This window comes from Somniosus microcephalus, unplaced genomic scaffold (assembly GCF_052327205.1).
Source record: "Somniosus microcephalus isolate GS21.2 unplaced genomic scaffold, FLI_Smic_1.0 unresolved_chr9, whole genome shotgun sequence".
Taxonomy (NCBI): Eukaryota; Metazoa; Chordata; class Chondrichthyes; order Squaliformes; family Somniosidae; genus Somniosus; species Somniosus microcephalus.
The window spans coordinates 30,616,129-30,644,047 of record NW_028225187.1 but is presented as its reverse complement, the minus strand read 5'-3'; the positions used below and the strand labels follow the sequence as shown (position 1 = coordinate 30,644,047).

The following is a 27,919-nucleotide window of genomic DNA, read 5'->3' as shown; positions in this document are numbered from 1 at the left end:
TATAAAAATAGAATAGAGCTGCAGATAAGCAGTGGCTAGCATTAAAAGAAATATCTCGTAATTCTCAGCAATAATACATTCCATTGAGAAACAAAAACCCCATGAGAAAAGCGATCCAGCCGTGCCTAACAGAAGAAGTTAAGGATATAACGTTGCAAAGAATAATAGTAAGCCTGAGGATTGTGAGAGTTTCAGAAGCCAGCAATGGTTGACCGAAAAATTGATAAAAAGGGAAAAAAATAGAATCTGAAAGAAAACTAGCAAGAAATATGAAGGCAGATTGTAATAGCTTCTACAAGTATTTAAAAAGGAAGAGAGTAGCAAAAGTTAACGTTGTTCCCTTAGAGGCTGACAGGAGGAATTATTATGGCGAATAAGGAACTGGCAGAAGTATTAAACAAATATTTTGTATCTGTCTTCAGTGTAAAATAAACAAAAAGCCTACCAGAAATGGTGGAGAACCAGGTTTCTAATGAGGGCGAGGAATTAATATAATTAATATAATTAGAGAAAAAGTACTAGAGCAACTAATGTTCCCCTGGACCTGGCGGCCTAGACTCTTGGAGGTGGTTGATGAGATAGTGGAAGCATTGGTTTTGATCTTCCAAAATTCGCTAGATTCTAGGATGGACCCAGCGGATTGGAAGGTCGCAAAGGTAACACCGCTATTCAAGAAAGGTGGGAGAGAAAAGCAGGGAACTACAGGCGAGCTAGCCTGATATCAGTCGTCGGGAAAGAGCTTGAAACCATTGTTAAGGAAGTGGTAGCAGGGCACTTAGAAAATCATAACATAATTAGGCAGAGTCAACATGGTTTTATGCAAGAGAACTCGTGTTTGACAAATATATTACAGCTTTTTTTTAGGACGCAAGAAGCAGTGTAGATACAGGGGTACGAGTTAAAGTAGCACATTTGGATTTCCAAAAGGCATTCAATAAGGTTTCACATAAAAAGTTATCACACAAGATTAGGGCTCACAAGGATCAAGGTTGGGTAACACACAATAAACAGAGAGTAGAAATAAATGGATCTTTTTCAATTTGGCAGACTGTAACTAATGGGGTGCCACAATGATCAGTGCTCTTGCCTCAGTTCTTTAAAATTTATATTAATGAACTAGATGAAGGGACCGAATGTAATATATCCAAATTTGCTGAAGTACAAAACTAGGTGGGACAGTAAGCTGTGAGGAGAACACAACGAGTCTGCAAAGGGATACAGATAGACTAAGTGAGTGGGCAGTAAGGTGGCAGATGGCGTATAATGTAGGGAAATGTGAGGCTATTCACGTTGGTAGGAAGAATAGAAAAGCAGAATATATTTTAAATGCTGCAAAACTTTCAAATGTTGGTGTTCAGAGAGATTTGGGTGTCCTCGTGCAAGAAAAACAGAAAGCTAGCATACAGGTACAGCAAGCAATAAGGAAGGCAAATGGCATGTTAGCCTTTATTGCAATGGGGATGGAGTATAACAGTAAGGAAGTCTTGCTACAATTGTACAGGCCCTTGGTGGGACCACACCTGGATTAATGTGCACAGTTTTGTTTTCCTTATCTAAGGAAGGATATACCTGCCTTGGAGGCAGTGCAACAAAGCAGCACTATATTGATTCCTGGGATGGGAGGGCTGTCCTATGATGAGAGATTGTGCAGAATCTCTGGAGTTTAGAAGAATGAGAGTTGATCTCATTGAAATATACAATATTCTGAAGGGAATTGACGGGGTAGATGCTAAGAGTTTGTTTCCCCTTGCTGGAATGTCAAAAGAATAGGTGGCATAGTCTCAGGATAAGGAGTAGGTCATTGAAAACAGAGACGAGGAGAAATTTCTTCACTCAGAGGGGAGTGATTCTTTGGAATTCTATGCCCCAGAGCGCTGTGCATGCTGAGTCTTTGAATATATTCAAGGCTGAGCTAGATAGTTTTTTGAATCTCGGGGAATTAGGGGAAATGGAGATCGGGCGGGAAAGTGGAGTTGACGTCGATGATCAGCCATGATCATCTTGAATTGCGGAGCAGGCTCGAGGGACCATATGGCCTACTCTTGCACTTATTTCTTATGTTCTTATGTTCCCCTAAGTCTTGCCCAGCGTGGATGTCCTGTATCAGCAGAATAAATTAAGCAGATTAAGTTGTCCGCAAACAAAGCAGCGATACCAATAAAGTAACGCTGCCTGCTCCAGTGTTCCACAATACAGCTACTGGTTACCATTAAGTATAGACGCCCCTCGTGGCCATTCTCGATATTGCCTTGCTGTTATTATTCATCTCTGCTATTTGTTTAAATCTGTGATAGGACCTGTTACCTGTCAATCCAGATTCTGTTTCCACAGAACACTTCTCCAAACCTAAACTGAGGGCTGAGCCTGCAGTTGAAATATTTGAGGGACAGCACTTAGAATTCAGCTGTTTTATTGAAACAATGCCGGACAATATTGGGCTTCAATACACAATTTACAAAAATGGCAACGCTCTGAACTTGAATTCATATTACAAATATAAAAGCATTCTGGCAGCAATGTTGAAGGACTCGGGGACTTACCTGTGTGAAGCAAACGCTTTCTACCGCAGTGTGAAAAAGAAGAGTGATGAGGTTTACATTGCGGTTAAAGGTAATTACAGCCAGCTGTAATTATTGATTACCTTTGATTTAAAGAATTCTTCAGGGTGTCATAGTTAAATTAACATATGGGAGCAATCCAGTTTAGTAAAGGACTTACCAACAAGATTATCATGCAACAAAGCAATTTTGAATGACATCAATTTTAATCATAGGGCCATCTAGTTCTTATACAATCGTTACATTTGCTGAATTGGGCACTTGTAAGAGCTGCAACGTTTGAGGACCAGTGCCCACTCCCATTGGGTAATATTAGCTCCCTGCAATACTGTGGAATGGGCGATATTGAATTTACCTCCCATTAAATGTCCCGCCAGTTTGACTCACATCAACTTCAATGGACAGGTTAATCGTGCGTGGTGTACAATTGGTGCAAGTTTTGATACCGCGCATTTTACCCCATGGCCCCGTGGTAAATTTACCTCCTCTGTTTCTGTCTGGCTGAATCAGCACCAAACAGAACCTGGGCAGGAACGGCAGGGTGTTTGTTCAGACAATTCTTTACCACTTACTAGTCCCGGAACTCATATATAGATTAAAACTTGGGGGTAATATTTAACTTTGAGGGGGTAAAATTGGATCGGCAGACAATGGAATTGAAATTGGCCTCTGTATATTAAGGGTCACCAATCAGCTATCACCTGTTTTGCACCCTGCTCAAAGTTAAATTTCGGGGCGCCCCGTCCAATTTCAGTAGAGGGGGAGGCAAAACTTCTTCGGCTACTGAAGTCTGAGGCTCTGTTGCTTCACGTTCCCCTTCATTCTGAGAAATCGTGCCAATCACATCTCTACCTTTCCATTTTCAAAAGTGCATGCAATCTGGAAAAAAAGCTGGGAGTTCTCGATCCTGTGTCGGCAGGGGATTGCAGAAGAATTGTATTGTCAGTAGCTGACCGTTTAACATGAGTGTCCCAAAATTTGCAGGTGCTGCAACAATGATGATGGAAACTTCACTATTTTTAAGGCTAAATCGTAAAGGATCGTCTGGTCGGAGAACAGAGTTCAAATTCTGGATGAGAGGCACATTGGAGTGTGGTGGGCTAAACTCACTGGACCCGCAAGATATGCCTTCCAGTCATTGTTTTGATCATTAACATGTGCTGCACAAAAAACTAAATTGTTAAGTCAGTGACAGACGTGGAACTTTTCAAATCCATATTTTGTTCTATTTTATAGAGGTCTTCTCCAAGCCTATACTGAGGGCTGAGTCTGAAGCTCAATTATATGACGGCCAACAGATAATCCTCGCCTGTTTGGTTGACATATTTCGCTCCAGTTCTTCTTTGAGATACAGATTTTACAAAGATGGACAAGCTCTCAATTCAGGGGCAGACCACAACTATTACATCAAGGAGACATCTCGGCCCGAAGATTCGGGGATTTACCGATGTGAAGCAACCACTTTGAACAGTGAGGTGACGAAACTGAGTAATGAGGTTTCTGTTTCAGTCAGGCGTGAGTACAACTTACTGCAACTGTTTATCATCTTTCAACCACAAAATACCCTCCAAATCCTCACAAGGCGATTTCTGGGTCAAGTACGCACCTTACCTATATGGTCACACGCATTGAATATATAATTAGCTAAATAAATGCAAGAGAAATGAAATAATAGTATGCTTCTACAGCACGTTCGTCAGGCCACATTACTGTGTATAATTGTGTGCCTTCCATTTTGAAGAGCTTAGAAGAACGTTCTTTACGTAGCCGAGTGCTGGAACATAGAATGATTTGTCAGGAGGGGCGGTGGAGTTAGATACCATTGCATTTAGGTAGAGAAGTGTTTGTGCGACTGGAATAGCGCAGAGTTACTGCCTTTGACTAGCAGGTTTACTAGGAATCAGGAACAGGCCAGAGATAGAAGGCTGGCCACAAGTGGATTGCAATAGTAATCATTGTAGTTCCAGGATCAGGCTTTCCTGTATTAATTCCACCCCCTGCCAAAATAGGAGAGGGAGACAGGCGCCCAATATTGATGTGGTAACCGGAATGACGTGTCTGTTTCTTATGCTTAGAGCCCTATTTCACGTTGCAAGCCACACTACAAATTCTACCAACGCAATGTATTGAAGAAGTGTTTATATTTACAGGAATCCCAGTGTCCAAACCGGATCTGGCAATCAGCCCTGGTAAAGAGTTAATGGAAGGAGACACAGCGTCGTTAACCTGCTCAGTGTTCAACGGTTCTACCCCGATTACATACATTTTCTGCAAAGACCCGAATGAAGAACTCTTCCGAGAAGAGTCCGACCTAAACAAAATTACTTACCAAATGGGTAAAGTCAACAGAAGCACCCAAGGATATTACAGTTGCAGGGTATCAAACGAGGCAACAGAACCTCCTCTAATTAGCAAATTCATCGCAGTTACAGTGATAGGTGAGCTATTATATGTACCCCTGTGGCAGAACTAAACAAGCGACTTAAAGACAGTTCAGCCCGGGAAATACTGCATCTAACGTAAGCTTGGATGGTGCAACATCTCCTTCGACATCCATCTGTGTGAAGTAATGCCCTGTGCCATTTACATTAATCAAGTGAACTGCAAAAAAACCAAGGAATGTCATCCGACCGCTTAAAGTATTGATCTATAAACTGCAAGAGTTATTTATAGGTTTAAAGAAGCCGATCGCTCTGTTTAAGTGACAAATTGAGGGAAGTTATACAGATATGTTAATGCTACAAAGCTTAATGCCATAGACAGTGATTACTGGGCTATACATTTTAGACCATCATTTATCGACAGTTGTTGCTAATATATTTCATGTTCAATTGGACAATATAGGTTCCACCCCTATATTATTAGAAGATTGGCAGCAGTGGCGCACTCAGGCTTCACGTCCAAGTTAGGAATGGCTCTGAAGGGGGTCATTGTAAATATAGGTGAAGGTGAAGCATGGGTCATGTCGAAGTGTCCACCCATTATAACCCCCGCCATATGTTTCCTTCCATTGTCTTCAATGAGAAGGGAACCCGGCTGTGGTGCATGACTGGCAGTTAATTCCACATTCTGCATTTTACACAATCTTGCAAAATTCAAAATACCCCCCGTGCTGTTCCGATTGAAACTCAGCCCAAGGTTTAGGATTGGCTCATTGTCACCACCACATTGAAGGGGGTGACAGAGGAAATCTGCACATGAATGTTTTAGTGCACTAACGAACCTACCGGAAAAAAAATCATCTTGTTTTGTAGCGCGAAAATGGCGGCATATCAACATCCACCTGTTATATTCCCCACTTGATAGAGCATCCTTTTGAAGACTTTAAATTTTGGATGAAAACCTACTCTTTGGAGTTATGTGCTGAAACTTTAGTTAGAACTAACATTTAATATCACTGATGGTACAGCACAAAGGCAAATCTGAACTAAATATTTTCACCAATGCATTTGCAGCTGATCAGCAATTCTTGCACCAGTTTATTTAGCTGATTTAATCTAGGTTTCAGTTTTGAATTGTAACTTGCAGAATTAATACGCTACTTCTTCAATCTTATTCGCTTTACTCTAGTTCCTGTAGCTGGTGCTTCTCTCACTTCCAATACCAACAAATCTGAGATTTCAGCAGGGGACCGTCTCGTTCTCCAGTGCTTGGTGAAGACAGGCACTGCACCGCTTTTCCTCTGGTACCTGAACAACCAACAGTTAGAAAACAACAGCGAATCGTATCACTTAAGCAGGGACGGGAGTGAACTCATTATCAATTCATTCCAGACAGGCCATGGAGGGCGCTATCACTTTGTAGCGACCAACAGAGGGACCTATGGACGGATATTTAACACAACCAGCAATTACATCGATGTCACGGTACAAGGTAACAGATTCATTCTGCTTGATCTGATTTTATGAATTACTTTTCTTTCAGCAGAGCAAAGAGTATATTGAACTCACATGCTTTATACCTCATAAAGGACACATCGCACCTCAGGTGAAAATTTATAAGTAAAGTTTCGGATTTGGTAATTGAACTTAACGAGTTGAAAATCGTTCTGAAATAAACTAGAAAAATTTCACAAGGGCGCTTTTGAAGTTGCAATCGATAAGGATACAAAGCAGAGCCATGGTCATAAAGCAACAGAGAGGGGAATATTGGGAGGGGAGCAAAAACCTGGCGGCAAATATGGTTCTTGTGAGGATGCTTGAAGCAGGCTGTAGTAAAGATGTTTTAGGAGAGTAGAGCCAAAGCACTTACACCAATTGCCTGACAAAGGAAGCGTATACGCCCAATAGGCCACAAATCAATTGACTGAGGGCACTAAGGATGGAGATAAAATTGAAGGAGGTTTGTAAGAAATATAGTGAACATGATGACGGGAAGCTAGATGGAAAAAATGGGGAGAAGGAATTGGTGTGGGACAGCGACGTCTGGTTAAGTTGTAGTTTGTGGACGGCGTCAGGTAGCAGATTCCTTGTGCTGGATCTGATTTTATGAATTACTTTTCTTTCAGCAAAGTTAACAGTAGATTGAATTCGCGTGATTGCTACCTCATAAAGGACGCATCGTACCTTAGGTGAAAACCTATCTGTATTGTTTCTGGTTAAGAATTTTAACTTAATAAGGGAAAAAAGGCTGTGGAATAAAAGAGCAGACTTTCCCACGGGCGATTCAAAACTTGAAATCATGGTTAGAAAGCGAGAGAGAGAGTTTGGGGGTATTGACAAAAAACCTGGCTGCATTTATAGGTCCTGTGAAGATGTTTGAAGCAGGATGTAGTAGAGATGGAAATGGGATTAATGAGCTGCTTCAGGAGCATACACCCAATGCGGTTTCACTAATGGTGTGACAGATCAAGTGCATATGTCCAATCGGCCGCAAATCAATTGACTGAAGACTGTAAAGTTAGAGATAAAATTGGGGGAGATTTGTTCAGAAATATAGTGAACACGGGGACCAGGTTTTTAAATTTGTTATGTTAGAGTCATAGAGTCATAGAGTTATACAGCACAGAAAGAGGTCTTTCGGCCCATCGCGTCCGCACCGGCAATCAAGCCCTATCTAATCTAATCACATTTTCCAGCATTTGGTCCGTAGCCTTGTATGCTATGGCATTTCAAGTGCTCATCCAAATGCTTCTTGAATGTTGTGAGGGTTCCTGCCTCTACCACCCTTTCAGGCAGTGAGTTCCAGATTCCAACCACCCTCTGGGTAAAAAAGTTTTCCCTCAAATCCCCTCTAAACCTCCTGCCCCTTACCTTGAATCTATGCCCGAGGACAGTGAGCTGGATGGACTCAATGGCGAGTAGGAAATAGCTTGCGACAGGGACGTTTGGATTAGTTGGAGTTTGTGGATGGCGGGGTTAGGAGCCCAGACAGGAAGGCAATGTAGCAATCGAGCCTAGAGCTGGCACATCCATGCATCAGAATTTGAAGGTTGAGGGGCGCAGATTGGTAGAAAGGAAATCCATTTTGTTCAGATTTTAAAAGTAATTTTAATCCTGCATATTGTGCAAGGTTGAATTTGTAATGCGTGCAAGGTTGAATTTGTAATGCTTGCAACGATAATATGTGATTCTTCGAATATGTCTGTTTGATTACAGCACAAAGTCACACAACCGCGATCACAGCAAATGTTGTTCCACTTCTTCTGACTGCTGCCCTGATTGCAATGGTTTTCTTCAAACTTCAGAAGAAGAAACAAGGTGAGTAATGTCTTACAGTTGATTGGCTATACAGGTCGTAACCGGATTCAATCCACTCCATATTCAGATGCAGCATTCGAAATGTAGCTGAATGATTTGAGAGGGAGACGCACAGTGTGGGCAGGAGAGGGAAGAGTTCTTTACAAGAATGAGTTCGGATCATGAACTCAGCTTGCTGGTTTGAGGATATTTTCCTCCTTATTCCATCCTGAAAAGGTCTGCACCTGGGCGAGGTAGAGAACAACAAATGTCACATGGTTAGTAAGACAATGTGAAATCTGAAGGCGGATTTGAAATGGCTGGTAATATCTTAAAGGTTTCTGTACGTTCATTGTGCATTTGGACTCTGTTTTATTAAATGATTGATATAAATGCACGGTTGTAACAGTTTATAATTAATAATCAATGAAAATGTTTGCTGCTTGGAGATAACTTAAGGAAATCCAAACCATCTCTAGGCAGTAAGAGTGCAATATTGAATGCACAGCTTGCTGAAGTATGTCTCTTCCTGTTTCATCCAGGCAATTCCGCAAGTGTTTCACAGGCGCAGGGGTAAGTCTGCAAAATATTTATATTAGTCAGTCGTAACTATATCTATAAATATACGGAAGGTGTGAAATTCCTCTTGTGCGGGGATGGCACCAACTATACACCCCAAAGAGAACTAAGTATCGGGCGTATCATGGTGTCAGGTGCTATTACGCTAGTTTTGCCTCCCCACCCAATTCGAATTTCACCTGGTAGTATCTGATCTAGGTCCACTTGAGCTTGTTACAGTTTTCAAGAGCTAAAATAAACTTTTATTTCCGTTTTTCCTTCATGAAGGATCCAGTCAGCCTAACATCGAATGTGGTGAAGTTATTGGAATCCATTATTAGGGAGAAAATAAACTTTTATTAGGAATGTTACAGTTTAGTCAAAAAAGCATGGATTGGTTAATGGCAAATAGTGTCACACTAACTTGATTAAATTATTTGATGAGGTAACAGAGAAACTTGGTCAAGGCAGTTTAGTAGATGTTATATGTGGAATTTCGGAAGGCATTTGGCTAGCTAGATGGACACCATGGTGAGTAGGAATTAGATTGGGAGAGGGGCGTTAGGATTAGTTGGAGTTTGTGGATGGCGGGGTTTGGAGCACAGTCAGGAAGGCATTGCAGTAATCGAGCCTAGAGCTGCCACATCCATGGATCACAAATTGAGAGTTGAGGGGCTGAGATTGGCAGACTTATTTATAAGCTGGAAGCCCATGGAATTAAGGAGAAGGTGGCGGTATGGATCAGGAATTGGTTCAGTGACAGGAAGCAGAGGGTGGTGTTGGAGGGATGTTTTAGAAACTGGAACGTGGTTATCCGTGGTGTCCCCAACTGTCAATTTGTGGTACATTACAATTTGAAATGAGCATTAACGACCTAGATAAGTGTGTAGGGATCAACATTGAAAAGTTTGCAGATGTTATGTAAATTGGCCAGGCAGTAGATAGTGATGAGCACTGTTTTAGTCTGCAGGGTGACAAAGACATTATGGTTAATTGAGCAGAAGCATGGCAGATGGAAGTAAATGCGGATAAGTGTGAAGTGATGCACTTATAGAATACTAATATGTATAGGCAATATAGAATAAAAGGCACGATTTTGATGTATAGAGGAGCAGAATTTCCATATACACTTATCCTTCAAGGTGGCAGGGCAAGTTGACAATGGGCTGAAAAAGTACATGGGTTGCTTGGGTTTGTAAATGGAGGTTTAGAATATAATATCAGAGATAATGCTTGAACGTAATAAACCATTGGTTAGGCCTCAGCTGGAGTATTATGGATAATTCTGGGCACCACAATTCAAGATAGATGCAAAATGCTCAGAAAGTGTACGGAAAAATTTACAAGGATGTTACCAGGGATGAGGGAATTTAACTACGATGTGATGTTGGAAAATTTGGACTGTTCTCCCTGAAACAGTCGTCGTATGTGTCTTCACACTGTTCCCTTTGGGGAACTGTATGAAGTGGTGGAAGGATTTCTGGCCACGTTTAACGCTCCTTCCGTGACCGTAACCATCTTCGTACCAGACATTAGGGCGGTTAGTCCTATGGTGGGAGGGATTTACGGGCTCCCACAACCCATACGAGGGGGGTGCCATGCAAACCCACAAGTATCCTGCTGGATGTCAACGCAGAATTTAGAGCCAGAGCTCCGACTCCACTTGCCGGGACTGTGTGGAGTGGGGATTTGAAACCATACACCTTCTGGCCCAGCGGCGGGGATGCTACTGCTATGCCAAAGGCCCCCTTCCCCTGAAACAGTGAAGGCCAAGAGGTAATCTAATAATGGTTTTCAAGGTGATGAGAGGTTTTGATAGCGTAGATGGAGAAAAAAATCTATCTCCACTGGCGTTTGAGTCAATAAGCAGAGGTCATAGATTTAAAAGCATTGGAAAAAACATCTAGTGGGAAGATTAGGAGATTTTTCCCCTTTGAAAGTTGTCGGGTTCTGGAACGCTCTAACTGAAAGGTGGTAGAAGATAATCCCATCAATAAATTATAAAGGAACTTTGACAGTTATTTGAGGATGGGGAACTTTCAGGGTTACAGACAAAAGATGGGGGTGTCGGACTTAGCAGCATTGCTCCTCCAAAGTGTTGTATGTTCTGTAAACTTACTGCTGCAAGTTTCTGTGATTCTATGATTTTGCAACAGTTTGTTGAAAGTCAGATTTGAATTGTTGATACATTCATATGTGAAAACATTCTTGTGCAAAGGGAGGCAACTGGAAATGGACCTGATTCCCCGAGTGAAGAAACATCTGCAAGGAATTTGGAGTATGCAGTTGTGGGCCCAGCCCGAAATACGGGTAAGCGTGAACTGATACATGTGATAATATATAGTAGATTATTTGTGATGAAATGATCCTGGCCGTTCGCTCGACAACCCACCGTAACTTCAGCAGAAATTCAGTGAAAATGCCAGAGAAACGGCATGGCGTGTGACGATATTTCACCGAAGTTGTGACGGATGTCAAGAAGGTAAGAGCCCATGAGATCCATTGAAATTTGGCACATTGGATCCAAAATTGGCTTAGCAGCAGGAGGCAGAGGGTGATGGTCGAAGGTTGTTTTTGTGAGTGGAAGCCTGTGTCCAGTGGTGTGCTGCAGGGATCGGTGCTGGGTCCTTTGCTGTTGTAGTGTACATTAATGATTTAGATATGAATGTAGGAGGTATGATCAGTAAGTTAGCAAATGACACGAAAATTGGTGGAGTGGTAAATAGCGAGGAGGGAAGACTCAGGCTAAAGGACGATATGGATGGTTGGTTAGATGGGCAGAACAGTGGCAAAAGGAATTTAACCCTGAAAAGTGTGAGGTGCTTCATTTTGTGGGGACTAACAAGGCAAGGGTATACACAATAAATGGTAGGACCCTAGGAAGGACAGAGGATCGAGGGACCTTTGTGTGCATGTACATAGATCCCTGAAGGCAGCAGGACAGGTAGATAAGCTTTTTAAAAAGGAACATGGGATACTTGCCTTCATTAGCCGAGGCATAGAATATAAGAGCAGGGAGGATATGATGGAGCTGTACAAAACGTTAGTTAGGCCACAGCTGGAATAATTTGTGCAGTTCTTGTCACCACACTATAGGAAAGATGTGATTGCATTGGAAAGGTTGCTGAGGAGATTCACCAGGATGATACCTGGGCTGGAGCGCTTCATCTATGAATGGAGACTGGACAGGCTGGGGTTGTTTGCCTTAGAGCAGAAAAGGATGAGGGGGGACCTGATTGAGGTGGTCAAAATTATGAGAGTCATAGATAGGGTAGATAGAAAGGAACTGTTCCCCTTAGTAGGGGGGTCAATAACCAGGGGGCATAGTTTCAAGGTAAGGGGCAGGAGGTTTAGAGGGGATTTGAGGAAAAACGTTTTCACCCAGAGTGGTTGGAATCTGGAACTCACTGCCTGAAAGGGTGGTAGAGGCAGGAACCCTCAACAATCAAGAAGCATTTAGATGAGCAATTAAAATGCCATAGCCTACAAGGCTACGGACCAAGTGCTGGAAAATGTGATTAGAATAGACAGGGCTTGATGTTTGGCGCAGCCACAATGGGCCTAATGGCCTCTTTCTATGCTGTATATCTCGATGACTCTAAGGAACATGGGGAAATTGTCAGTAGACATTCGATTTCTTTATCTGCATCCATTCAGCATACTCTAGTGTTAAAGTTACATCTAATTTGCTGGACATTAAGTATTGCTTGGGTCGAGCTTACAAAGAAAAATAGATTGGGATGGTTGGCACGCTCCCATAGAAACATGTTCATGGAAAGATAACCTCGTGGTCACTGTAAAGGATGTGCCTCTTGGCCCAGCAGACTGACCTGTCTGAGTTCTTTGAAGGTGATCCTAAATGCTCACTTACCAAGACAAAATGTGTATCCTCTTTTAATTGTGAATTCTCTTTTCATTTATTTCTCATTGTTTTTCTGAAGGTGGTGATTCTCATTCGGGCGGCCTTGATAGGTGGCCATCTGAGTGCTTGTCAAAAAGTGTTAATCGAGAAGCCTGATAATCAGACATAATGAGCAATATCTTGAGTACTAAAATGAGATGCGGACCTGTCTCCTCCCCACCATCACCAACAAACTTTCCAAGCTAAGAATGTAGTTGTTGAACCTCTCGCCCATATTCGGGTGCCTGACCCTGGGGATAATGAATTTAACTGTGCTGCTCACCGTCACCCCGTTTACATGCAAGCAACTCAGCCCAGCCCCATGGATTGGGGCCAAGCCACTTCCTGACTTTGTTCACAGGACTGTGGATCAGATTACGTTGATCAGGTTAATTAGTTACTTGATTTGAAAACCAGCAAACACTGCATTTAATTTCCAATCCTGAATTGTAGGATGGGTCTGGTATCTAAATGCTTCCTTGATTAATTATGTAATTGAGCACACATTTTTACTCTCTACAGCTTCAAGTACGGATCAGGTAACCTACAGTGTACTCCAAGGCACAAAGCCCATGGAAGGTAAAAATTCATTTTGTTACTTGGCTGGAGGGGTTTAGAAACATAGAAACATGGAAGATAGGAGCAGGAGTAGAACATTCTGCCCCTCGAGCCTGCTCCATAATTTAATGAGATCATGGCTGATCATTCGATTCAGTACCCTGTCCCTGCTCACTCCCCATACCCCTTGATCCCTTTAGCCTTAAGAAATATATCCAACTCATTCTTGAATATATTTAATGAATTGGCCTCCCCTGCCCTGCCACAGATACACCACTCTCCGGGTGAAGACATTCCTCCTCATCGCTCTCCTAAATGGCTTACCTCTTATCCTCAGACTGTGACCCCTGGTTCCGGACTACCCCGCCATCGAGAACATGCTTCCTGCATTTAGTCTGTCTAGTCCTGATAGAATTTTATAAGTTTCAATGAGTTCCCCTCTCATTCTCTATCCAAAACAGTACCTGACCCACATTTGTTTACCTCATAGGGCTTGATAACTACTGTGAGGGTAGCGATTGTCTTGACACTGAGAAGTTATCTGGGAAGGGTCTGAAAGATTGGTGCATTATAGAAATGATATTAGGTCAAAGGATCAGGATAGTGAAACAGTTTGGGTGGAGATAAGAAATAATAAGGGGAGAAAAACACTAGTGGGCGTAGTCGATAGGCCTCCTAACAGTTGCAACTCTGTTGGACGGAATATTAATCAGGAAATAGTTGGGGCTTGTAATAAGTGAACAGCTATAATTATGGGGGATTTTAACTATCATATTAACTGGACAATTAAATTGGGCAGGGCAGTCCTGAGGAAGAGATCATTGAATGTATTAGGGATGGGTTTCTTGAGCAGTATGTAACTGAACCGACCAGGGGGCAAGCAACCTTAGATTTGGTCCAGTGTAATGAGTCAGGAATAATTAAAAATGTCTTGTAAAGGGTCCCCTTGTAATGAGTGACCATAACATGGTTGAATTCCATATTCAATTAGAGGGTGAGAAGGTTGGATCTCAAACAAGCGTACTGAGCTTGAATAAAGGAGACTATGAAGGTATGAGAGCGGAATTGATTAGAGTGGATTGGGAAAATAGATTAAAGAGTAAGACGGTACATGAGCAGTGGTGTACATTTAAGGAGTTATTTTACAACTTTCAAAAAATATATATTCCACTGAGGAAAAAAGGGTGTAAAGGAAATGACAGCCATCCATGGCTAAGTAAAGTAATTAAGGTTAGTATCCGACTAAAAACAAGGGCATATAAGATAGCCAAATCCAGTAGGAGGATAGAAGATTGGGAAGTCTTCAAAAGACAGCAAAAAATAACTGAAAGATTGAGTAAGAAAGGGAAGATAGATTATGAAAGTAAACTAGCAAAAAATATATAAACAGATAGCAAGATTTTCTATAGTTTTATAAAAAGAAAAAGGGTGGCTAACATAAATGTTGGTCCCTTAAAGGTTGAGACCGGGACATTAATGGTGGTAAACATGGAGATGGCAAAAACGCTGAATAAATATGTTGTTTCAGTCTTTATGGTAGAGGACACTAAGAATATCCCAACTCTGGACAAGCAAGGGGCTCTAGGCGGGGAGGAGCTAAATACGATTAAAATCACTAAGGAATTGGTACTCGGTAAAATAATGGGATTCAAGGCGGATAAATCCCCTGGACCTGATAGCTTGCATCCTAGGGTCTTGAGGGAAGTGGCGGTAGGGATTGTGGATGCATTGGTAAAGTTTTCCAAAACTCCCTGGATTCAGCAAAGGTCCCGGCTGAATGGAAAACTGCTAATGTAACAACCTTATTTAAAAAGGGTAGTAGGCAGAAGGCTGGAAATTACAGACCAGTTAGCCTTTCATCTGTGGTTGCTAAAATTTTGGAGTCCATTATTAAGGAGACAGTAATGGGACATATGGATAAACATAATTTAATAGGACAAAGTCAGCATGGTTTTATGAAGGGGTGTCATGTTTGACAAATTTGCTTGAGTTCTTTGAGGATGTAACATACAGTGTGGCAAAGGGGAACCAGTGGACGTAGTGTATTTAGACTTCAAAAAGGCATTCGACAAGGTGCCACACAATAGAATATTGCTCAAGATAAAAAATCACGGGTTTGGGGGTAATATTCTGGCATTGGTGGAGGAATGCTTTTCTAGCAGAAGGCAGAGAGTTGGGATAAATGGTTTATTCTCAGACTGGCAATCAGTAGCTAGTGGTGTTCCGCAGGGGTCAGTGCTGGGTCCCCAACTCTTTACAATCTATATTAACGATTTGGAGGAGGGGACCGAGTGTAACATATCAAAGTTTGCAGATGATACAAAGATGGGAGGGAAAGTAGTGAGTGAGGAGGACATTAAAACCTGCAAAGTGACATAGACAGGCTAAGTAAGTGGGCAGAAATTTGGCAGATGGAATACAATACTGGAAAGTGTGATGTTATGCAGTTTGGCAGGAAATATCATATAGCAACTTATTATCTTAATGGCAGAAACTGGAAAGTACTGCAGTACAAAGGGATCTGGCGGTCCTGGTGCACGAAACTCAAAAAGTTAGTATGCATGTGCAGCAGGTGATCAAGAAGACCAATGGAATGTTGGCTTTTATTGCTAGGGGGATAGAATATAAAAACAGGGAGGTATTGCTGCAGTTATACAAGTTATTGGTGAGACCGCACCTGGAATACTGCATACAGTTTTGGTGTCCATACTTAAGCAAAGACATACTTGCTCTCGAGGCAGTACAAAGAAGGTTCACTCGGTTAATCCCGGGGATGAGGGGGTGGACATAAGAGGAGAGGTTGAGTAGATTGGGACTCTACTCATTGGAGTTCAGAAGAATGAGAGGCGATCTTATTGAAACATATAAGATTGTGAAGGGGCTTGTTCGGGTGGATGCGGGGAGGATGTTCCCAATGATGGGTGAAACTAGAACTAGGGGGCATAATCTTAGAATAAGGGGCTGCTCTTTCAAAACTGAGATGAGGAGAATCTTCTTCACTCAGAGGGTAGTAGGTCTGTGGAATTTGCTGCCACAGAAAGCTGTGGAAGCTACATCATTAAATAAATTTAAAACAGAAATAGACAGTTTCCTAGTAGTAAAGGGAGTTAAGGGTTACGGGGAGCTGGCAGGAAATTGGACATGAGTCTAGGTTCGGATCGGGCCTGGCCCAGTGGGAGGCGCAGCAGGCCCAAGGGCCGTGTAGCCTGGTCCAGCTCCTACTTCTTGTGTTCTAATTCTGTGTTAGATTTCAGGAGATGGTTCTATTCACAGGGATTAGTGGAGACCTCGGGAACAGGCTGCCAGCTAGGAGTCCTTGAAGAGTAAATTGGGCCTGTTACTGGCTGGGGTGGAGACCACCTTTTATAGAAGATAAATACTGCAGGAAATACAGGGACAGAGTGATCTCCTGGACGAGTTTCGACCGCCGAGATGGGTCGGAGAGGAATTTCCCAGATTTTTTCTCCCAAATTGGCCATTGGGTTTTTTATCTGGTTTTTTGCCTCTCCCGGGAGATCACTTGGGTTCAGATGGGATGGAGAGTGGAAGTAGATTTGAGGTTAGGATCAGATCAGCCATGATTTTATTGAATGGTGAAGCAGGCTCGAGGGGCCGAGTGGCCTGCTCCTGCTCCTATTTCTTATGTTATTATGTTCTTATAAAACACCATACCAATATTTGTAAATGTCAAAAGCACCATTGGCGCATTGTAAGTTCCACTTTTTGGGCATAGTATTCTTAGCAGCTGTACACAAACTCTCCTGTTCTGGTTCTTAGATAGCCACTGAGCAGAACATCGTAATTGGCCGAAATACTAATGTTGCAATAAACTAGAACAACGATAATAAACGTTTAATATAAGTCGATCGATATAGTTGAATACAAATACCGTGCACATTTGGCAAACATTGTTCATTTTTGGACATTTGAATCAAAGCTATGCAAATGATAGTTATATATCATCTTTATTAAACTGTTGGTGATGCCATGATCTTATCATATGCACTATATTTATATTATGGATACTAATACTGTTGTCTCAGTTCATTATCGCTATTGATTAATTTAGATCAAGCTGTCATCCAGTATATCAATCTGTCTGTCTGTCTATCTCCCTGTCTCGCAATCTGTTTAGCTAGCGCTCTAGCTATCACACTATCATATATTAATTAATCTATCTTAATGAAGCCCCCATATTGTAGTGTTTGCATTTTTTGTTTCTATTTAGATGATACCAAAACTGCTGCCGAATTAATCTATACGGAGGTCACAATCAGAAAGTCACGAGGCAGAGGTAAATTACGTCAACTTTTAGCACCTGCTGCTAAGGGAGATGATAAGCGTTCTAAAATCTGAATGCAGCTTTTAGTTTTGAAATGTGTTTGCTTAACATATTGTCAGTCACTTCAGGGACACGTGTGTTAAAATAAACACTGCATTCGTTCCAAAAAAAAAATCGCTGTGAAGTTATGGAGGGTGACCGGAGGAACACTTGGGAATTTAGGGGAAAATGGTGAATAAAATCAGGCGGAGTGTAAAATGAGCATCGGACCTGCTCCCGCCCGTTTTCTGCCGTGCAGTAGAAGTGACACTTCACCCGAATGTGCGAAAATGAGTTTCAAAAAGCAAAAACTTGAATTTATATAGCGCCTTTAATGTAGACAAATGAGCCAAGGCGAATCACAGAGGTATATGTGTGTGTGTGTGGGGGGGGGGGAGGAGATTGAGGGTTGATGGAGTGTGAGGGTGGAAATACCATTTCACCTACAGAAAGATTAATTCTTAAGGTAGAGGCAATGGGCCCTTATGTATAAGAACAATTGTTCGAAAGGCTGAGGCGTTATACTGGAGTGGAATAGATGAGCTGAAGGTGGAGCTAACAGAGATTTTAAAAATCAGATAATGTTATGACGCAGCAGATAATTTTGGGATATACCTGCTGCTTGATATATTTGGAATGAGGCACATGGACTGCGAATTATCCCGCACGGGGTATTAACACATAATTGGGTCATTTTAAAATAACTTAGCCTGGAGAGAAATGCACGGGGTCTGGTCACAGCCCGGTTGTCAATCGTGCCTAATTTCACTCTCCTACTAGAATGGAGAGTAAAGTTCACTGGGTGTGAACCCAGAATTTGTCCTGATCCCGTCAGGTGGCCGCCAGGGTGAGTTAGATTAAAATGTCCCCTGATTAGGCTGGATTAATCTAATTCTGTTCATCAATTTGCCCAGATTGTTACCTTTATAATTGATCTGCTTTATTTATAGATCACGCTGTTGGTGCCTCAGGAGAGAAACAGGTAACTTATCTTTAGAGGGGAAAAGTGCTGCTGATAAATACCATAGCAAATGCAGCTAGATTTCTAACTTTCCGCCGCAAAGGAAATCGTCGGCTGTCAGTTATAGGAATGGCCCAATAGAAACACACTCCCTTATAGAAAAACTATTTGGGTGGGATGTGAAGCGAGCCACACATTTGCTGTCCACTGTTATAGAGTCATAGAGTCATAGAGTAATACAGCACGGATAGAGGCCCTTCGGCCCATCGTGTCCATGCCGGCCATCAAGCCCTGTCTAATCTAATCCCATATTCCAGCATTTGGCCCGTAGCCTTGTATGCTATGGCATTTCAAATGCTCATCCAAATGCTTCTTAAATGTTGTGAGGGTTTCTGCCTCCACAACCCTTTCAGGCAGTGAGTTCCAGACTCCAACCACCCTCTGGGTGAAAAAGTTCTTTCTCAAATCCCCTCTAAACCTCCCGCCCTTTACCTTGAATCTATGCCCCCTAGTTATTGAACCCTCTACTAAGGGGAAAAGCTCCTCAGCATCCATCCTATCTATGCCCCTCACAATTTTGTACACCTCAATCATGTCCCCCCTCAGCCTCCTCTGCTCCAAGGAAAACAAACCCAATCTGCCCAGTCTCTCTTCATAGCTGAAGCGCTCCAGCCCTGGTAACATCCTGGTGAACCTCCTCTGCACCCTCTCTAACGCGATCACATCTTTCCTGTAGTGTGGCGACCAGAACTGCACACAGTATTCCAGCTGTGGCCTAACCAGTGTTTTATACAGCTCCATCATAACCTCCTTGCTCTTATATTCAATGCCTCGGCTAATGAAGGCAAGTATCCCATATGCCTTTTTTACCACCTTATCCACCTGTTCCGCCGCCTTCAGGGATCTGTGTACCTGCACACCTTCATCCTTCATCCCAAGAGCAATTTTACCCGGATGTCTTTCATTCTCTATAATTGTTGTACATATTCAGCTTGCTGCTGGGGCATAAAAAGGGCGTTGTGGATCCACTCATAATAGAAACCGACCAATTTTAATTCATAAAATTCAAATCCACAGCTCCAATCCACACAAGTTTTAAGCCAGGGCGCAAATTGTAAAATCTACATCATTCTCTCTGCAAAGTTCGCCCCTAAACTTAACATATTGTCTCCTCCCCAATAAATTAGCCACTGAATAATTAACGTAATTCCCGCCGAGTATATTAAAGATTCAGCTCGCAGTTGCTTACAGAATGAGAAAGAACATTGTAGTTTAATTCCCCCTAAGGATTGTTGCAATCATGGGTACCCTGGCATAGCCCTTATGTTACTGGACAAGTCAATCACAATGTCTCTATTTAATGATCCGGAGGCAAGATTGAAAATCCCACCATGGCAGCTGGGGAAATTAAGTTCAATTAATTATATACATCTGGAATAAAGGGTTAGTTTCATGGTAACCCTGAAACTGTAGGGTTGCCGTAAAAACCCATCCAGTTCACTAATGTCCTTAAGCAAGGATTCAAGATTCAAGATTCAAGATCATTTTATTGCCATATGTAACTAGTACAATGGAATGCTTACTCCCCACGCTCTCCCACAATACAAGCATATAATATAAAAGCAAAAAAATAAAAACAAGTATAAATAAAAACAATAAGCAAATAAGCAAAAAGTACAGAAATAACAGTCCAAGTTGCAGGATATGATGAATAGTACAAAAAAGCCTCAATTACCACTGGAAATAATAGTAATGTAACATGATAAATATATGGTAATATGAGTATATAATATATATATTTACATAAACATATAACTATAATATGTGGGGCAGTGCGGTTAGCAGTTCAGTAGGCGCACTGCCTGTGGATAGAAACTGTTCTTCAACCTGCTGGTCCTGGTTCGGATGCTGCGGTACCAACGTCCGGACCGCAGGAGGGAGAACAGTTTGTGCCCAGGGTGATTGGGGGCCTGGATGATGGAGCGGGCCTTGTTCCGGCACCTGGTCTGGAAGATCTCCTCGATGGACGGAAGTGCGCACCTGATGATCTTTACTGCCGTATTCACAACTCTCTGGATGGCTTTCTTGTTCTGTGCACTGGTGTTACCATGCCACACATTGACACCACTCGTCAGGACACTCTCTATGGTGCCGCGGTAAAAGTTCACAAGCCACTGTGTGCTTATGCTGCCTTTCCTCAGGCACCGTAGAGGGTAAAGGCGCTGGTGTGCCTTCTTCAGCATAGCCTCAGTATTACTGTTCCAGGCCAGGTCATCAGAGATCTGCAGACACAGGAATCGGAAGCAACTGATGACTTCCACTGGTGTCCCGTCTATGCTGATGGGGCGATGGTTCCTTCGGTGGCTTCTGAATATTTGCCATCCTTACGTGGTCTGGCCTACATGTTGCTCCAGACCCACAGCAATGCGGTTGACTCTTAACTGCCCACAGAAATGGCCTTGCGAGCCTCTCATTTGCGCCAAAACGCCAGAAACCGATCTTAATCCTACGGACTGCAGCGGGTCAAGAAGGCAGCTCACCACCACATCTCAAGGGCAGTTAGAGATGGCCAACAAATGCAGGCCTTGATAGTGACGCCCGCATACCGCGAATGGGTAAAAAATAAATCATCTCTTCTTTAAATTTGGTCGGTGGTTTCTTCATTGCCATTGTCCTTCCAACCATTTTGTTTTGATTTTTAATTATAAAATAAACTCACAGAGGACTCATAAATGGAATTGAGTGAACTCAGCCAGTTAATTGTCAGTAATGTTAACCATACTGTAAATCGGGAGATATTGAATTGGACATCCATTATCCATCTCTCCCGACTTCCCTTCCACTGAAGTCACCACTGATTCTCTCTCGCTAGCTGCGCGCCATCGCCCGAGATCAATTTCTGCCCCATATTCTTTAATTCCAGGCTGAAAAGAATGGTCCCAGTGATTATTATATCACATACGCCACAGTAAGCCGTGCAAAGACTGAAGCTAGTTCGGAAGGAGATTCAATGGAAGCAGTGGACTGCAGGGACACAAATATCTATGCAAACCTTCCACGGAAATAAGAGCGAAGCAGGATTCAAAAGCTTAGAAACAAACAAAAATAAGAATGGATTCAACGTCAATCAACTTGTGCACTTATCAACTACCTGCCCTCAGGGACTTCAGTCTGAAGGCTGGTTAGGCCATTGTTCCTTGTACAAGACCTTCTAGGCACAGAGTTCCTGCCCACCAACAATTCAGTTTAAACATATGCTTTTCGCTGACAGGGTTTTATTTCTGTAGGAATATCATGTCGCAGGTTTTGCTGTTCATATTTTGCAGAAGGATCCTACGGGTGGATTTGGTAAACATGAATGAGTGGAGCTGGTTATTCTTGAAAACATACTGCGGGGTGGTAAGCGTCAATCGTTGAAATGGTGAAGAAGCACAACGTCTTAAAAAAAATCACAGTGTGGCGATGCCTTGTTGGAGCGTTTGAAGAAGAGTGCCACATGTGAGACATTTGTTTGGTGAACAGTCCTGAATCACAAATGTCTTTGGTCACCGAAAGTGATGTTAAAGGCATCTTCTATAGTAGATGAGAATGCAGCCACAGTTAGTCCAGACATGGTGCCTGACTTACAGGAAATCAAGGGTGGATCAGATCATTCAGTGATACTGAAAGATGCATGCAAACATAAGTGTAGGCAGCGCTATTGATTTGTGAGTAGATTGATCCAGGGGCATATTTAAAAGATACACACAGACTGAATCATTTCGGAGTTCCTAATTCACAGTATAATAGTTTCACCACAGACTGAGGCAGGCAGCATTGGCTCTTGACGGGTGGAATTTCTAGTGATTTGAGGAAAGTCTTGGGAGGATGGTATTTTGTGATTTGATGGTGAATAGAGCTGGTTATTCGCTAACAGAATGTGGCTTACAGTGTGCACCAATGTTATTATGCTTTGCAGTTAAATGAGTGAAATATACATAGATAAAATGTAATTGTTTCATAATAAATAGTTAAAATGTAACTTTTAATACAAAATAATTAAACTAGACAAATATAGGAAACATTACTGTTGAGCGTGTTGCTAATTAACTGCATATCTAGTAATGTTTAGGAGAGGTGCGGAATTAATGATTCACAGCCAGTCTGATCAGTGATATGGTTGTAGTTTTATCTACCTAACTAAGTGTTAAATTGAATAACTTACATATAGGATGGGAAAGAGCATCATTAATAATCTGCTAAGACTGAGACGAAGACTTTCTAATTTGAGAACTAGCAAGGAGCAGGGTTGAAGTCAGAATAAGTGGAGGAGTTAATAGAGAGACAGCAGAAATGGACAATCTTGAAACTTTATGCAAACTAGTAGGAGATGCAGTGATTGATGGAAGAATGGTTGGCGCCTGTGGTAAGGGTAGCGGAAAGACTGAAGGTCACTTTTTAAGATGCATAAGCTAATGTGGGGCTGAGCACCTTTGGGGATTGTTCGTAGTCTGGCACAAAGTTCTTATCAATTCGAAAAAAATTGACAAGCTAGAAAAAGCTACTATTTGCAGAGAATCTCAATCTTTAGAGGGTGTCACTGACAGTCAATTGACACTGGGTTCAGAGCACATTTGTAATCCTCAAATACCGAATCAAGACTCTGTTCATGACATTGATAAAGCGGGATACTTGTGATGATTAACTGAAGATTTGTGTTTATTTAACGTAACTGATTGTCAAACAGACTGACTCCAATGAGGTATTATTCATTGATAGTAGACTGTTGGCTGAATATTCAACATACAGGAACCTGTCAGCATACTTAAAATTCCATATCACATCTACAATATAGGAGTTGCTGACACTTCTCGTCAACAGACTGTTAGAAAGAGAAGCATTAACATTTATATTTGGACCTAATGACGAGGCTGTTGCTAACAGCCAGATAGTTGCTGCGCTGATTTACATAGTTGTGGAAGCGCTCCAATCTATTTTGCGCTAGATATTCTGATCAGCGAGCGTCCACTGGGGGATTGATAACAGAATGAATGGAGACATTGTTTTATGCCCAGAATATATGGGCAGAAATTTTCATTCTGAGGGGCTCATGTATTTTGTAGCATAGGCAGGGTGTAGGAAGTATACTGTGGGGATGTGAGATTCTGAGTGATAATGACAGCGATATGGAGTTAGATCGCAGATCAGCCATGATCTCATTGACTGATGGAACAGGCTCGAGGGTTTAAATGGCCTCCTCCTACTGCTTTGCTCATTTATAATATAGGCTAATGGAAAAGAACAACTAGGGATTTGCAAACACTGAAACGATGTAATATTCTGCTGAGAAGCAGCTGTACTGTAAATGTAAACCCCTGGTGACTTCAAGGCCATGTTGCTCGTGGGTATTATTTGTGTGTATAGCAGTGCCTTTATTGGTGAATGACAAATTTCATATACCAGGTAGAGTGGCAGCATTGTCAATCTACACAATTTCGAGGAAGTCTATTTATGTGATTATAATCAGGGCAGAGTTATTATTGGTGACTGGCAGTTTATTTTCGGAGGTGTGTCTGTAATTAATGCATGTTACATAGAAGATAGGAGCAGGAGTACGCCATTCGGCCCATCGAGCCTGCCCCACCATTTGATGAGATCATGGCTGATCATCCAAACTCAGAAGCCCGTACCTGCCTTCTCCCCATATCCCTTGATACCTTTAGCTCTAAGAAATATATCTAACTCCTTGAATATATTTAAAGACTTGGCCTCAACCGCCTTCTGTGGTAGAGAATTCCAGAGGTTCACCACTCTCTGGGTGAAGAAATTCTTCCTCATCTCTGTCCTAAATGGCTTACCCCTTATCCTTAGACTATGACCCCTGGTTCTGGACTCTCCGACCATCGGGAACATTCTACCTGCATCTAGTTTGTCCAGACCTGTCAGAATTTTATAAGTTTCGATGAGATCCCCTCTCATTTTCTAAACTCTTGCGAGTATGAGCCCAGTCGACCCAATCTCTCCTCATACCTCATTCCTGCCATCCCAGGGATCAGCCTTGTGAATCCTCGCTGAACTCCTTCCATGGCAAGAACATCCTTCCTCAGATAAGGTGACGAAATCTGCACACAGTACTCAAGGTGTGGTCTCACCAAGACCCTGTACAACTGCAGCAGGACATCCTTGCTCCTGTACTCAAACCCTTTTGCTATGAAGGCCAACATACCATTTGCCTTCTTCACCGCCTGCTGCACCTGCATGCTTAACTTCAGCGACTGGTGCACAAGGACACCCATGTCTCGTTGCACTTGCCCTTCTCCCAATCTATTGCCATTCAGATAATAGTCTGCCTTTCTGTTTTTGACACAAACGTTGATAACCTCGCATTCATCCACATTAGATTGCATCTGCCACGCTTCTGCCCAATCACCCAACCTGTCCAAATCGTCCTGGAGTTTCTCGGTATCCTCCTCGCAGCACACACGCCCACCCAGCTTTGTGTCGTCTGCAAACTTGGAGATATTACATCTAGTTCCCTTATATAGATCATTAATGTATATTGTGAATAGCTGGGGTCCAAGGACCACTCCCTGCGGTACCCCACTAGTCACTGCCTGCCACTCGGAAAAAGACCCATTATTTCCTACTCTCTGCTTTCTGTCCGCCAACCAGTTCTCTATCCAAGTCAATACCTTGCCCCCAATACCATGTGCCTTAACTTTACAAGCTAATCTCTTATGCGGGACCTTATCGAAAGCCTTTTGAAAGTCCAAATACATCACATCTACTGGTTCTCCCTTACCTATTTTCCGAGTTACATCCTCAAAAAATTCCAGTAGATTAGTCAAGCACGATTTAACTTTTGTAAATCCATGTTGATTTTGTCCGATCCTGTCACTGTTTTCCAAGTGCTCAGCTATTACATCCTTTATAATGGACTCTAGCATTTTCCCCACTACCGATGTCAGGCTTACCGGTCTGTAATTCCCCGCTTTCTCTCTACCACCCTTTTTGAATAGTGGGGTAACATTAGCTACCCTCCAATCCATGGGTACAGTTCCAGATTCCAGCGAATTTTGGAAGATGGTCAGCAATGAATCTACTATTTCTAGGGCCACTCCCTTAAGTACCCTAGGATGTAGATTATCAGGCCCTGGGGATTTATCAGCCTTCAATCCCGTCAATTTACCAGCTTCACTTTGACACTGGTATTAAGATTGCTCCCCTTCATTAGCAAATTTCTGACGTACAATGAATAAGTTGCAGTGCTCAGTAAAGTCTGAGCTTGCTTTTCTTGCTTTGGCCATTGTTTCGGTTACCAACTCAGAATAATCGAAAGAGCTACAATCTGTGAGAACCACGTGTCACAATTATCCAAGTACCTCAAATGTTCTTTCTGGGCAGTCTGTGGGATCAGCACAGCATGTGTTTTAAATTGTGTTATCAGGCCTAAAAGTAAAGATCTCATCACAGGAAAGCATAATAGTAGACTGTGGAAGAGTCATACAGCCATACCTGTAATGGTGTGGTCTATGTCAGCATGGTCACTTGTGCTTAGGGAACGGGAAGAGTTTAGGATGGTAATTAGGTCAATTGGGTTTATGGTATTAAAATGATTAGAGCTGTTCAGTTCATGTTTGTTCGGTTTCTATTGTTACTGTTCTGGCATATGTATGTGTCATCGATGTACTGGGATTTATTGGTGGTATGCATGGAATGTAGAGGTCAAAGATGAAAATTTTGCATTGCAACAGCTGAATATGTGTGTGTGTGTGTATTATCTGGCGTTTCAAGTAACGAGACAAAAAGGAACAAGGAAGCAGTGAAACACAATCAATTAATAGCTCCTTCTAATTATTAAAATGAGTGAATTTCTCAATGTTGTTAAAAGGAGAGGCGTTTGTTTATTACATGTCTCCTGTGTTGCCCGATTGCATTATTTACAACGAATGATCTATTGTCAATTTCGATTTGCATGTTGCAATAAATAATGAAATGTGATAACTTCAGAAGTTGAGTTCTAAATGTTTTACAAACTTATAGCAGACTGGTATCGGCTCAGGTATTGCACGGCATAATCTATGTTCAGAGCCTCTCTTGCTAGCATGATTAACAGTCCCAGAATTCGTGTATTATTTGCACTCCTGTACCTGCAGCACACTGTCGGATTGAATCACAGAATTGTATAAAGAGGGCAGTGAGGCACAAATGAGTACCAGTAGGCTTTTGTAAGTGCCAATAAAAAGTCTGCTCCAACATGGCATTGCAGGTGCTAATTATAGACCAGTACAGGTATGATAGTATTGCTCCTAATGAGGAATCTATACAAGTTTGCAGTTTATGTACTAATAAAAGATCTGCACCATTTGGGCAGTGTCTGTACTCATCACAGTCCTGTAAATAGACGGCACTGTAAGTGATTATCATAAGCCAGTACCAATAGCACAGTATAGGTAATACTCATAGATCTACACCAGTAGAACAGCATGCGGACTAACCATAGCCATGCACCAGTAGTACAGTGTAGAAACGAATCATAGAGTAGAACGGAATTGGCATGAATTATAGAGCTGTATCTTTTTAAAGTGCAGGTGCTAATCATAGGCCTTTATCTGTATTACAGCTTAAGTACTACTCAAACATGAGGATAGTATACTTACTAATTACAGACCAGTAGGACAATATAGATACCAATCATAGGCCTGTAACAATAGGACAGCTTCCCAAATCATGGGCCTGTGCCAGTAATTCGGTATAGATGCAGTCAGTACTTGGAGGCAATGGCTTCACTATTTTGCTTACACATTTTAGTCACACGCTTACACATCTGCCCATGGTGACACTGGTAGAGTTCATCGTTTCATACAACACATATTCAGTAAATAAAATATTACACCACAAAAAAAAACAACCTGCTTGGAAAATTTTCAGCAAGTCATGGTCAGCACTGAATGGCTGAGATGTTAAATTAATTTTCATGTCTGCAATTAGATAGCAACATTATCTAGAGTCCAAAATGTAATGCTAAAATATAATGGGATTGCTGGTTTTTTTATAGGAATATTAACAGTTACCTTTGGTGGCCGTGCCTTCTGTTGCCTAGGCTCTAAGCTCCGATATTCCCTGCCCAAACCTGTCTGCCTGGCTCTCACTTTCCTCCTTCTTAAAACCTACCTCTTTCATCAAGATTTTGGTCACCTGCCCTAACTTATCCTTATGTGGCTCGGTGTCAATTTTTATTGCCTTAAAATACTCCTGTACAGCGCCTTGGGAAGTTTTACTACGTTAAAGGCGCTATATAAATGCAAGTTATTGTTGTTTTTGTTACCTGGAGTGAGCCGGAGAGTGGGATTAGATTGGGCAGCTCAAGTAGACGCTATTGGTTAGCCTGTGTTGAGTCTTCAG

The 27,919-nt window shown here is 42.1% G+C and overlaps 2 protein-coding genes across 2 annotated transcripts in view; one reads left to right on the top strand and one right to left on the bottom strand.

Annotated features, from left to right (window-relative positions):
• The window catches only part of LOC147085001 (Fc receptor-like protein 2), a 33,123-nt gene extending 11,521 nt beyond the window's left edge, over window positions 1-21,602 (top strand). The window contains exons 3-13 of the mRNA XM_085979316.1: window positions 2,332-2,610; window positions 3,795-4,073; window positions 4,709-4,996; window positions 6,129-6,431; window positions 8,156-8,257; window positions 8,779-8,809; window positions 11,013-11,104; window positions 13,218-13,274; window positions 17,482-17,547; window positions 18,525-18,556; window positions 21,459-21,602. Coding sequence (XP_085835442.1) covers window positions 2,332-2,610; window positions 3,795-4,073; window positions 4,709-4,996; window positions 6,129-6,431; window positions 8,156-8,257; window positions 8,779-8,809; window positions 11,013-11,104; window positions 13,218-13,274; window positions 17,482-17,547; window positions 18,525-18,556; window positions 21,459-21,602 — 1,673 coding nt within the window. The remainder of the gene's footprint in view (window positions 1-2,331; window positions 2,611-3,794; window positions 4,074-4,708; window positions 4,997-6,128; window positions 6,432-8,155; window positions 8,258-8,778; window positions 8,810-11,012; window positions 11,105-13,217; window positions 13,275-17,481; window positions 17,548-18,524; window positions 18,557-21,458) is intronic.
• The window catches only part of LOC147084992 (Fc receptor-like protein 3), a 405,119-nt gene that overhangs the window by 74,927 nt on the left and 302,273 nt on the right, over window positions 1-27,919 (bottom strand). The window lies entirely within an intron of this gene.